Here is a 12372-nt window from a genome sequence, read left to right on the forward strand (position 1 = left end):
GCTGAAAAAATCTCCAGGAGATGCCTTTAAAGAGCACAGTCTGTAGAAGCTGGTAACCTTGCAATGACCTCCTGAGACAGGATGGAGCATGCCACCAGGAACCCACACACATCCCACACCCACAAACAGCACCTTACCTACCCCTTCTTTATGCACCATAAAACCAAGAAATGTAACCTCCAGAGTGTGTGTGTGTGTGTGTGTGTGTGTGTGTGTGTGTGTGTGTGTATGTATGCTCTCACATATGTGTTCAGGGGGATGAAGGAAGAGTAGCTAGGCTGAGGGAGGAAGAGGGCTGCATGCACCCATGACTAGGACCACAGAAGTTGAACAGCTTCCCCAACCTCCCACATAGGGAATTCTGATAGAAGAATCATGGCCAATGCAGGGAAAGAGCTAAGGAAGTGGCTCTGTGGTAGCGCAGTGTACGTGAGGCACTGGGATTGAGCCCCAGCACTGAGAGTGAGCAGCAGAGAGATGGAGAAGTCTATGCGTAAAGGAAAGCTGCATTTAAACTGTTGAGTGCAGACACACCGCTGGGCCTGGTTGTCCAGGCTACACAAAGCATTGTGATCCAGGGGACAACACTCACAGTACACAGTACTGTCATACTTGCATGGTGGCCTTTTGAGGCTGAGGAGAAGGACTTGCACAGATGAGCTATGGCCCTAATGACAGCAGGACTCCTAATTTTTGTTTGCATTTACAAAATTGAAAATCTGCTGGATGTGACCCCGTCGTATGTGTTACGTGGATGCACAATATAAATGAGAGATAAATCCAAACACATACAAGGCATTGACCACAGCACCTGGAGCTGCTGGGCTTGCTATGAAGGGTCAAGCTGGGAGGGGGCTGGAGGTCAACTATTCCTTCCCTAGTGTGTCTGGTCGGCTCCAGCTGCTCTGTCGAAGCCTGCAGGGCTGCAGTCTTAAACAACAGGTAGAAGGTCACATGGTTCCCAGCTGGAGATGCCAAGGTCGAGGTGCTAGATGGCTCGGGCCTGCTGAGGACTTGCCAAGCTGCTGAGGGCTCTTCTTACTATGCTCCCACAGAACAGAGTGAGAACAAGCTCTCTGGTCCCTTCTTGTGGGGCACTCAGCACCTCATGGGGACTCCACTGTCATGACCTTTGAACTTAATGACTCCCGTGAAGGCCCTCCTCTAGCACCGATTTATGGGGAAGAGGTACCAGTCATTCAGTGTGAACTTCAGAGGGGACACAGTATCCAGTCATACATGCAAACACAAGGCTAGTGAGAGCCGATGCCTATCCTGGGCATCTACTCCTGCAGATATGCAGTGGTCACCAGAGAGCAAGGCCTCAGTGAGAAGGGAGAAGTCTTCCTTCTCCAGCTCCCACCAAGACCCTGTCCCTCTCCAGTGGACACCAGGACACACAACTTGCATGGTTTGACTGTCCAAGTACTCTGCCCATTTCTGGGGCTCAAATTATCCAGCTGTGGTCCACGGGCATGGGCCGGTTCCCAGAGGCTCAGGAGTGAGTGAGAGGGCATGAAACACTGGTCCAGGTGAAGTCAGAGCAACTTGCATCCACTAATCCATCTGAATGCCTACCTGTCACATTCTAGGACTCTCCTCAGAGCTCCTCAGAAAGGTCTAGCCAGGGAACTTCCGGCTACAGCTCTGTCCTTTTCCCAAAGGCCCATCATGAGAAAGGCAAGTACTGCACTAACAAGATGGCTCAGAGGGTAAGAGTTCTTGCAGCACAAGATGGATAACCTGAATTTAATCCCCAGAGCCTACAGCAGGAGAACAGTCATAAGTGAAATTTTTAAAAGAGACTATCAACCATCCTAACAGGGACCCATGGCCACAGGCCGGCTGTTACCTGGGACACAGAAGGCACTTTCATAGAAAGTCATTGTGTTCTAACCTTGGATTGAAGGGACATCCCAGGGTGAGGAAGAAGGTGAGAGGGCCAAGAACCAAAGGGTTTGAAACAGGCCACATGGAAATTGCAGCTTCCACACAGCTGCCCCAGAGCCCAGGCCTGCATCTCAAAGACCAACGGTACAGAAGTAACAGCACTGGCTGGAGACTGGCCCTCCGGCAGGAAGAACAGGAGGAAGACAGCCGCCCACAGCCTGTACACAGGGTGGGGCTCAGAAAGCAGAGACTGAGGCAAAGCAGGACCAACAGGCAACGGAAAATGGAAACGAAGAAAAGCTGGTGCTCCTAACCCCCCCCCACCCCCAGTGACCAGAGAAATGCTAGAAACATGGTGGGGCCACTGCTCTACAAAGATTGGTGTATGTTAAGATGAGAAGTGGTCCCCCATGCTGGCATAAGTGGAGAGTGACGAGAACCCATGCCAGCCGCAAGCAAGTTGCACATGGTCCTTCACTTGGACTGTGTCCTTCACTGCGTTCTCTAACAAAGCTCAAGGTGCACGCATCCCATGCCAGCAGCTCCACTCCTGGGTGTGCACCCACAGATGATCTTGTGCACCTGGTCCAGGGGAGAAGCATATAAATGCTCACAGCAGCTATGAGCGGGCTAGCCACCAAATCTGGAAGCCATCCAAATGTTCACCAGGGAAACAGAAGGATGTGTTGTGGAGGGCTCGTCGCATGACACGGCCGTGAGAATAAATGATTGCTGCGTTTATTCAGTGCCACAGATGACCACAGCAGTGAGTTCAGTAGAGGAAGCCAGGCCACAAAAGATGACCGGCTATGACACTGTTTACCAAAGCCCCCGAAGGAAGGCGGGCGTGAACTGGGTCCTTGGAACGCATACATGGGTTGTAGGGCTCTGTACTAAAACAAGAAGAAACTGGGAAGTAATAAGCCCTAGTAGGGAGGTCACTGGGATACGGACAAAGAGAGTCCCATGGGCCTGGGGTCTGTCATGTCTAGCTACACGTGGGCAGAGGCCTCAGCAGCATTCCCTTTATAGTTGTTCCAGAACACATTTGTGAACCATAAACCTTACTTTCTGACCATGGCGGTCTCCGGGAATGATGGGAGCATTTGCCTTCAGAGGCAGGTCTCATTACAGCCCAGGTTATATCCTCCCGTCCCTGGTCCTCCTCCACAGTCTTCCCGCTTCATATCTGCTGCTCCCTGGACTGAACTCCAGCCAGTTGTGGGAACGATGTAGGACTTGCCTAAATCAAGATGTCCTGGCTATGGGCCTGTCGCTTCCCCACCTGAGGCCAGGGACCATCTCAGTTTATGGCTACCTCACTGATGCCCAGACAGACAGAAGCTCTGTTTACCCCTCATGCATCCCAGGAAGACTGAGGCCTTCAGAGGGCAGGCACATTGGCACACACCTATGATCGCAGCACTCTGCAGAGACAGGGGTACCAGAAGTTTAAGATCATCCTCTGTTACATAGCAAGTCTGAGGCCGGCCTGTTACCACTGCCCTGCCTCAAAAAAGACAAACAGAAAATAAACAAAATCACCCTTCCAAATCCCCTGCCGTCAGTGTGGGCCTCGTTCTGGATGGTGGCCGGTAGAACCATAGTGTTGGGAGACCAAAATCAGTGGGACAAGAACCACTCTGATCTCCACTTTCACAGTGACACAGAACAAGGGTTCCACTCTGCGCTTGGGCTGACCAAGTGTCCCCCTATCTCCAGTCTCAAAGCCAGGGTCAGGAGAGGCTTTGCATACAAGGAAAACAGGCTCAGGAGTGCAAACGCCAGCCCCGTATGTCCAGCAAGTGAGTCTGGTGTTAGAATTCAAATCCAGAGCAGAATCTTTCCAAACCTTCACTGTAACCTGGTGCTCTGGTCCCCAAGCACAGGACTGTCCCCACTCCTGCCAGCACCATTGTCCTCACCACCCCCCAGGGAATCTAGCCCGAAGGAGCAGAACCAACCACGGCCTAGGGTCACAACCCTGGGGAAGGGAACAGCCCAGAGTGGGGCCCTCTTCCCTGACTAATACCAACCAGACAGCAGTAACTCTGGCCTCATTTAGAGAGACCCAGAAAGGGACAGGGATCTCCTACCATCACACAACTTCCCTCTCCCCTCACTATGCTCTTTTTGCCTGTTCCAAGTTAGGATCTTGTCCCTCCTTCAGAGGATTTCAGAGGCTTGGCCCTCCCATCCGAACAGCTCAGCAGACGAATGCTAGTCTCTCTCACCTCTCTGTCCAGAGGCCAATCCCCTGTCAGTGGAGGAATCCAGGGTCCGTAGTCTCTCTGGAGACAGTGCTGTCTCTGCAGGTAGGAAGGCAAGGGTGGGGCATCACCCACCTGGCCTGCCTTGGCTTAGGAGGCCTGGGCCACGGACAGCCTTCCGTCCAAGCAGGTACAAGAAAGCCCACAGCCGCCGCTGGCTCACTCCTGCTCTCTGCCAGGCTCCTCTTGAATAAACACGGCTGCATGGCAACCGCTCTCTGAAGGAGCCCAAGTCCCTGTGTGGGAGAGAGAGCGAGCTAAGACTTTTCCCCTCAGCCTCATTTCCCCTGTGGCTCCCCCAGGTGCTGGGCGTGTCCCAGAGGCCAGCCTGTCCTCTAGGACCATGAGGCATGAGGGAGGGATGACACACGCAAGCATACTAGAGCCAGCTGGGATCCACTAGGTCGTGGCTGCATCAAGAACTGTATAGCCGTCTAAGGCAGGAGCCATAGGCAGGTGAGCCTATGCACACGGCGTCTGGGCCCCATGGGCCTCTACTCACCAGCTCGTCTCCATAGGCAAAAGGCCAGGTAGGGGCAGGCACCAAGCAGAGCCAGGTCTGACCCTGATTTTGCTGTTGCTGACCAGCTCTCTGACCAGGGCTTAACCCTGCTCAGCCTCAGTCTCCCTCATCTACAAAATGGTACTCCGGGAGTTGATAATCAGGCTTAAGTAGCTGCCAGGAAGAAGCACAGGGTTTGTCTAGAACAAAGTAGGCCCTCTGTTTATCTCTCTCCAGAAATATTTATGTAGGTGAAAGCCAAGGTGTCCTCCCCAGCCACATTCCCCTGCACAACACTTGGGAAATTGGAAGTCCATCATTCTGTGTGTGCTTCCTCAAGGAGCCCCTCCCTGCATGGGTGTATCATCCCCTCAGACAGCAACTGCTCCTGTCCCTTGCCCTGCCCTCTCTTGATCCGCTGCAGCCCACCCTCCAAGGCATACAGGGGAAGAGCAGAGGTTTCACTGATGTCATACAGCTTTTCAAAGAACCACTTTGCCCAAACACTTAAGGATTTTTTAGGCGACCCCTCCAACTTCTCAGAGAGGAGTCAACTCAATAGACACAAGAATACAGAGCAGAGGAATCTGGAACAGGCTGCCTCGCTTCCAGGAAGCCTAGCTGCGGAATAGCTTGCATCCAATGCAACGATTTCCTCTCTGTGGTCCATGGGGGCCACTCTGAAGCCTCTCTAAGGAGCAAGCTCCAAGAGCAAGAGAGGCCAATAGTGGCCTGCCAGTGAGAATGGAAAACTCGTAGCGTGGTGGCGTCACACGCCTTTAATCCCAGCACTCAGCAGGCAGAGGCAGGTGAATCTTTGAGCTGGAGGCCAGCCTGTTCCAGGACAGCCAGGGCTACAAAAGGAAACCCTGTTCACCTCCACAGTAGCTCCTTCCCTCTCTTCTTTTCTTTTTTCTTTCTTTTCTCCCACCCCCACCCCCCACAAGGAAGGGTCTCTCTATGTAGCCCTGGCTGACTCTCTGTGAAGACCTAGCTGGCCTTGAACCCACAGAGAAACGCATCTGCTCCTTCCTTCTGAATGCCAAGATTAAAGGTGTGTACCATCATGCCAGCCTCACAGAAAGTTCTGTACAAACACTTGAAATAAATTAAACGAACAGCTTAAAAGACGTAGATTCACAAGCTCACTGACACAAAGACTGTCACTTCCCACGCTGGCAACTTTAATCAGTGGAAGACAATTCAGTTCTGACCCTAATCCAGTAGTTCTCAACCTTCCTAAAGCTGCTGTAACCCTTTAAAGCAGTTCTTCATGTTGTGATGACCACAATAATAAAATTATTTTCATTGATACTTCATAACTGTAATTTTGCTCCTGTTAGGAATCATAATGTAAACAACTGTGTTTTCTGATGGCCTTAGCTGACTTCTGTGAAGGGTCCTTTGAGCCACCCAAAGGGGTCTCGACCCACAGGTTGAGAACCACTGTTAAGGTCTAATACTTCAACAAACATGTCACTGAGGGTCCTCTTTGGCCTTTACCAATCTGTGAAGTAGTTGAATGTCCATGTCTAGCAACAGAAAGATGTAGGAATCCCGAGTGCATGCCCTACGACAGGGCAAGCACACCACCTGGGGTACAGCGTAGGGCAACCTTTTAATCACACGGCCAGGCTCAGCCTAAAAACTCTGCTCTGCCCAGCAAGCCCCGGGGTACCACTGTCCAGCCCCCTCTTGTTTTTCCTATTCCCTCCACCCGAAGACCCTTCCTACCCACCTCATACAAAGAGCGTCCCCTCCGGAGTTCCCTCCATCCACAGCTCTCAGTACAGACGGCCAGACACCTGCTATGCTCTAACTCCTGGGAGCTGTCATGTCTCATAGCACTCGCTAGCCAGGTTCTCACAGGACTAGAGAGGGATCTGACTCAGGTGGGAGAGGGGACAGTAAGTCCCTAAGGACTCCCTTTTCTCTGAGACATGCCAGGGTCCCCAAGACCAGTCCTTGTTTCCAGCCTGCAGAGCCGGGGCTTTGAGCATTGTGGACTGTGGAGCTCTGATCCTCGTGCCTTTCCCATGACAAACTAGGATGGCCCCAGCCATGGCTGCAGTTGACATGAGGCACATGGAACAGACGAATAGAACACTTGGGTTCGGTCTCCTCATGCCTTTGTCTCCAATGATACCATATCAGGAGCCACTGAGCTCAGATGAAGAATCCACAAGTGCCAGACAAGGGGACATGAGAGATTCTACTCCTAACTCTGTCACTGATTTTACTCTGTGGTTTCTGCTGAGCCTATGCCTTCCCTAGGCTTCCAACCTGCCATTCATATCTGAGAACCCCATACCTTGGGTGACCTCCAACAGCCGAAGAGGGCGACTGACCTTCTTCACCTCCACATGCCACTTCTCAGGCAGAGACACACAGAGGAAAGAGGCACCACCTCCAAACTGACCTTGCTGCTCAGGATCCCCCAAATCTCACTCTTGCACCCTCACCAGAACTCCCACCCCCAAAGCCTGGCCTATGAAGCCAATTGCTTGCCTCCATGGGGTGAGCCAGATGTACCTGTTCTCCTTTCTCCCCACCCTCCAAACACGGTCAGAAGGGACCCATGGCCACAGCAAAGGGTTTGAGGAAGGATGCTTCCTCAACCACACACAGAGGGGGATGATGGGATAATATGGGATCATGGGATGGGATAGAATCAGTGGAATAGAATAGGATAGAATGGAATAGATAGATGGACAGGGTGAGGTAGACAGACAGACAGATATGATAGACTAAACAGATGTGATGAGATAGGAAAGGAGAAGACAGGAGGGTTTTGTTCATCAGGAAATTGTGGATGTGAGCAAGAAATGAAGGAGAAGACACTAGTGTGAACACATAAGCAATGGATACATAAACACAAGTTGAACAAAAGTTAAGCATTGGAGGTGGAAGTCCAGAGAGGAAGTCACTCTGAGACACAGGATCAAGAATGACTGGTGAAGTCCTTTTATTTTTTTTAAGATTTATTTATTATGTATGCAGCATCCCACCTACAAGTAAGCCAACAGGTCAGAGGAGGGCACCAGATCCCATTACAGATGGTTGTGAGCCACCACGTGGTTGCTGGGAATTGAACTCAGGACCTCTGGAACAGCAGTCAATGCTCTTAACCACTGAGCCATCTCTCCAGCCTGACGTCCATCTTCTTTTAGAACTGGTTATGTCTGTGTGAGGGCCTCTGGTGCTGTGGAGGGAAGGATGTGGGGCCCGACCTGGAAAGCCTGGTACATCCGGCTCACAGCTCAGATAACCTAATCTGACCCAAATGAACCCAGATCACATGGTCAGTGTGGACGTCAGTGAGCTTTGCCCAGCACAGAAGAGAGCTACTTCCCTAGTAAGAAGACCAGCAAGTTAGTCGGACTTAACCAGCCTGGACTAGAGCCTGGAGGCAGGTACAAAGGGAAATGCCATGCCTAGTTAAGATCCAATTCTCCTCAGCACGCCAGGAAAGGTCAGCCAGCCACAGCCAGCCAAAGGGCATGCCATAACCAAGGCTCAGAGAATTAGAGACAAAGAAAAGGAGAATTCTGAAAGCAACTAGAGAGGAAAGGCTGTCATCTATAAAGAACCATGTTATGAAAAATAATGGCTTTCCCATCAGAAACTGTGCAGGCCTGACTTAAGGGTTTCTATTGCTGTGATGAAGCACCATGACCAAAAACCAAGCTGGAGAGGAAAGGGTTTGTTTGGTTTACTGCAGTTCATCACTGGAAAACAGCAGGACAGGAACCAGACAGGGCAGGAATCTGGAGGCAGGCACTGACACAGAGACCATGGAGGGGTGTTGCTTACTGGCTTGCTCCTCATGGCTCCTCCTTTCTTATAAAACCCAGGACCACCAGCCCAGGGGTGGCTCCACAATGGGCCCTGCCATCAATCACTAAGAAAATGCCATACAGGCTCGCCTGAAGCCCAATCTTATGGTGGCATTTTCTCATTTGAGGTTCCCTCCTCTCTAATGCTCCTAGTTTATGTCGAGGTGACATAAAACTAGCCAGGACAAGGCCCAAGGAGGGGCCTCCAGAACACATCTCACAAGGAGTGAAGACAGAGAATGGGAGCACAGAGGACATAGCACCATTGAGCCATGTTAGATTGTTAGATTTTACCGATGAAGATGCTGGGGTGAAAGGCTGCTAGCTCAGAGAGGGAGAGAAAGCACCCAGCTGACCTCCTATTCCAACAATATCCCAGAATGAATCCCTTCTCCCCTGCCATCTCAAAAAAATAAAAGCAAAAACAAACAAACAAACAAAAAAACTCCTTCAAACTCCTCCCTTCCCCTTCCTGAGCATCTCTCTGCCTGTCCTCCTGACTTCTCGTTCTCTTAATGATCTGTGTTCACTTCCTATCAACTGGTTGCTTCTGCACCTCTTGAAATACGGTTGATTTTATTTCATCCATTTTACAGAATTTGAGCAGAGAGCTCCTGGATTAAAGCCATGTGCTGAGGCTGAGCCACACCCCAACCCAAAATGGGGTTTTCCAGTAAATAACACAACCCCGTCACAGTTGGAAGATCACATATACTGTAACATAGCACGGTACCGACAGAGGAACAAGCCACAGTGGAAGCAGGCTGCAGGAGCTTGGCGTGGAGGAAGGTCAACTCCTTAACACACAGCTCTACCATTCCCACTCAAAGGAAAGATACAGTCCCCTGACCCTTAGAGATGCTCAAGAAGCCAGCTCGCCTTCTAGAATATTCACTATAGACCTGGGCTCTTCCCACATCAGCCCTCACCTGTCTACCAACCCTGTCAAGAGCCTTTGCAGATGGGAAATTCTGGAGTGTGGAGGAGGCGGCAGGCATGGTCCCCTGAACTCCAGGTAAGTCATGCTTCCTTCCAGTGTGTCCTGAATCGTGTCCTTGGTCAGGCCTGCCCAGGACCAGTGAGACACTCCAGTCCCCCTACTCTCCAGCTGAGTTTTGTGTAACATATGTGAATGCAGACATGGAAGGTTCTGCAGAGAAGGAGACATAGACAACATGGCAGTTGGTACTGTTCTGCTTATTTCTTCCCTCAGAGCCTGGAGTATGCTCTGGGAACTGGGAGCAGCTGGGCTCCAGCAGGGTTGGAGTATAAAGCAACTTCCAAATCCACACAATTATATGGAGCCCAGTCTGTGCATGAAAGGTTTCTGAAGAGCAAGGGCTTAAAGAGCTCCTGTAAATCGCAGCTCTCATGCATTTCAAAGTTTTCAAGGTAACTGGCCAGAGCTCCAGCACAAGCAAAAATAAATGGATTATTCTGTTCATATACAAATGGTGTACAAGAAAATTCAGAGCCCAAGGAAAATGTCCACATTTACCTAATCTCCTTCCCTCTCCCTCCCTCTCCCTCTCTCTCCCTTTCTCTCCCTTTTCCTCTCCCTCCTCCACCACCTACCTCCTCCTCCTCCCCCTCCTCCTCCTCCTCCTCCTCCTCCTCCTCTCTCTTCTTCTCTTCTCTTCTCTTCTCTCTCTCTCTCTCTCTCTCTCCTCTCCTCTCTCTCTCTCTCTCTCTCAGATCCAGAAACTATCTCATCACTCCCCTTAAGCCACACCAAAAGCCAGGGAAGGAGGCCATCACAGAGAAGCTTGGCAAAGATGTCCCCCTACCAATCCAGTTTTTTAAACTATAAACAACCCCCAACCCAAGTCTGTTGGAGTGGTTTCAAGTCCCTCCCCAGAGTGACTGACAAATACTTTGGAGCTCTCAGGTTCCTGGAGATGCTGCCTGGCTTCCTTTCCAAGCTGCTGGTCCCCAGTGAATCAGGCCCTCAGCACAGACTCCCTAGGAAAGAGACAGTGTGAGTGGGGATGGCAAATACACACACACACACACACACACACACACACACACACACACACACACATCTTCCAGGAGAGGACAAGCCAGGGCTGGCCAGAGGGAAAGCAGCCCAATAGTTTTAAGCAATGGCTGTATTTGATGTGAATGGGAAGAAAAGACTCTTGTTTCTCACTGTTCTCCTGGGTGACAGTAACCATGGATATAGATCAATTTTTGGAACCTGTCAGTTGCCAGTTGAATACAAGGAGCATCTTTTCTCGGAGCCACGGCTAGGCAGGCAGAGAGATAGACACAGCAGCCCAGGAAACGAACCCTGAGGCATGAACACAAAATAAACCTTCTATCTTTATAACTTACCCATCCTGAGGGGACTGTGTTACAAGCAAACAAATGTCAACAACAGACAAGTGTAGCCTTTATTGTATTTGGTTATTTAAGGAGAAGCCCAGAGGATGGGGGTGGAAATAATATTAGAATTAGAAATTTAGACATGGCTGCGTACATCTGTAGAACAAGTACCTGAAAGGCTGAGACAAGAGGATTCCTTGGGCACAGGGTAACCTGGGCAACAGAGACCCTGTCTCAAAAAACAACCAATAGCCAATAATATTAATAATAATAACCTGCACACAAAATTAAGTAAACAAACCTTTAAGATGTACAGGGTTTGGGGTGGTGCCAAAAAGATGGCCCAGCGGGTCATCTTGCTCTTGCAGAGGATCTGAATTAGGTTCCAGCACCCACGGTAGGCAGCTCACACCCGTCTGAACTCCAGCTCCAGGGGATCTGACACATCTGATCTCACTGGGTGCCTGTACTCACATGCACAGAGACACACAATGTAAAAATAATAAAAATAAATCTTTTCTAAATAAATTCAAATGTCCTTGGGACAGGAAGGAGAATCGGTTGTGGACCTCGTGGCTCTGTCGACTTGGTCTAGCCTGGGCCCTGTGTAGTGCTGGTTTCCAGACACGTAATAAACTGCTCTAGCTCCCCTCCAGAGCCTCTGTCTGAGGTGCTCCACCCAGTCTTCCATTTGTAGATGGAAAAATTGGCACTCATCGAAGGTGGACAGCTTGCCCAAGGCCACAGAGAGGTAGGCCTGACCGGGACACCCTAGAGCTTTCAAAATGCTCAACTCCTTCACAGGAAAAGGCATGCCAGGTCATGTCAGGGCCAACTGTGCTGGAGCCAGCAGAGGACAGTTTGAGGAAAGAGCTACCAAGCTTTACTTTAATGCATACCTTTATTTTCTTTTTCTCCTTCCTTCTTTTCTTTCTTTCTTTCTTTCTTTCTTTCTTCCTTCTTTCTCTCTTTCTTTCTTTAACGGAAATGAGGGGAACATGCAGTCTCCGGTGCTTAATTGTTACACACTACAAGTCGCCCATGCTGCTTCTGCCAATCTGGGTGTTTGCTCAGGCTAGACCACTGGCATGTGTCCAGGCCTAGGACATGAGAATATCAGATTAAGGGGGAGGGAGGATTGCTCCCCACTTCAGAGAAGCTGGAGGAAATTGGAAACTGCAACCAGAAGACCCTGTGTACTCCAAATTGGGATGCATTCCAGAAAAGAAAGCTGGAAGCACCTCTGAGATTCCTGAAGACTGTACAGGTTCACCAGGGGAGCATTCTCAGGGAGCCCCGGCTTCCTGCCGGTGATGGCGCGTTGATAAGAGAGTTGCCCGGAGCAAGACTGACACCTTGTGGCTCACTTAGATTTTGATGGCTTACACTTGGACCCCAAAAAGAAACCCGGGCAACCAGACAAGCCTAGAGAACAAACTTCCGTTGGCCTTCCTTGGCTTTCTAGGCATCAAAGCAATTCCACCAGGTTCACGAAACTTGAGTATCACACAAGAATATACTGCAAAATCCACAGTCAAGATGTCCA

At 50.4% G+C, this 12372-nt stretch overlaps 1 protein-coding gene across 8 annotated transcripts in view; it reads right to left on the reverse strand.

Annotated features, from left to right (window-relative positions):
* The window catches only part of Togaram2 (TOG array regulator of axonemal microtubules 2), a 57651-nt gene extending 53136 nt beyond the window's left edge, over nt 1-4515 (reverse strand). For 4 of the 8 annotated variants that reach the window (XM_076942254.1, XM_076942252.1, XM_076942253.1 and 1 more), the window contains exon 1: nt 4236-4515. In XM_076942254.1, the coding sequence (XP_076798369.1) occupies nt 4236-4512 (277 nt within the window). In that variant the 5' untranslated portion in view covers nt 4513-4515. Of the gene's footprint in view, nt 1-3435; nt 3684-4124 lie in introns of those variants that run through there. The other 4 variants (XM_076942257.1, XM_076942256.1, XM_076942258.1 and 1 more) reach the window with 3 other exon arrangements.
* Nucleotides 4516-12372: the final 7857 nt, after the last annotated feature.

This window comes from Arvicanthis niloticus, chromosome 11 (genome assembly GCF_011762505.2).
Source record: "Arvicanthis niloticus isolate mArvNil1 chromosome 11, mArvNil1.pat.X, whole genome shotgun sequence".
NCBI classification, from domain to species: Eukaryota; Metazoa; Chordata; class Mammalia; order Rodentia; family Muridae; genus Arvicanthis; species Arvicanthis niloticus.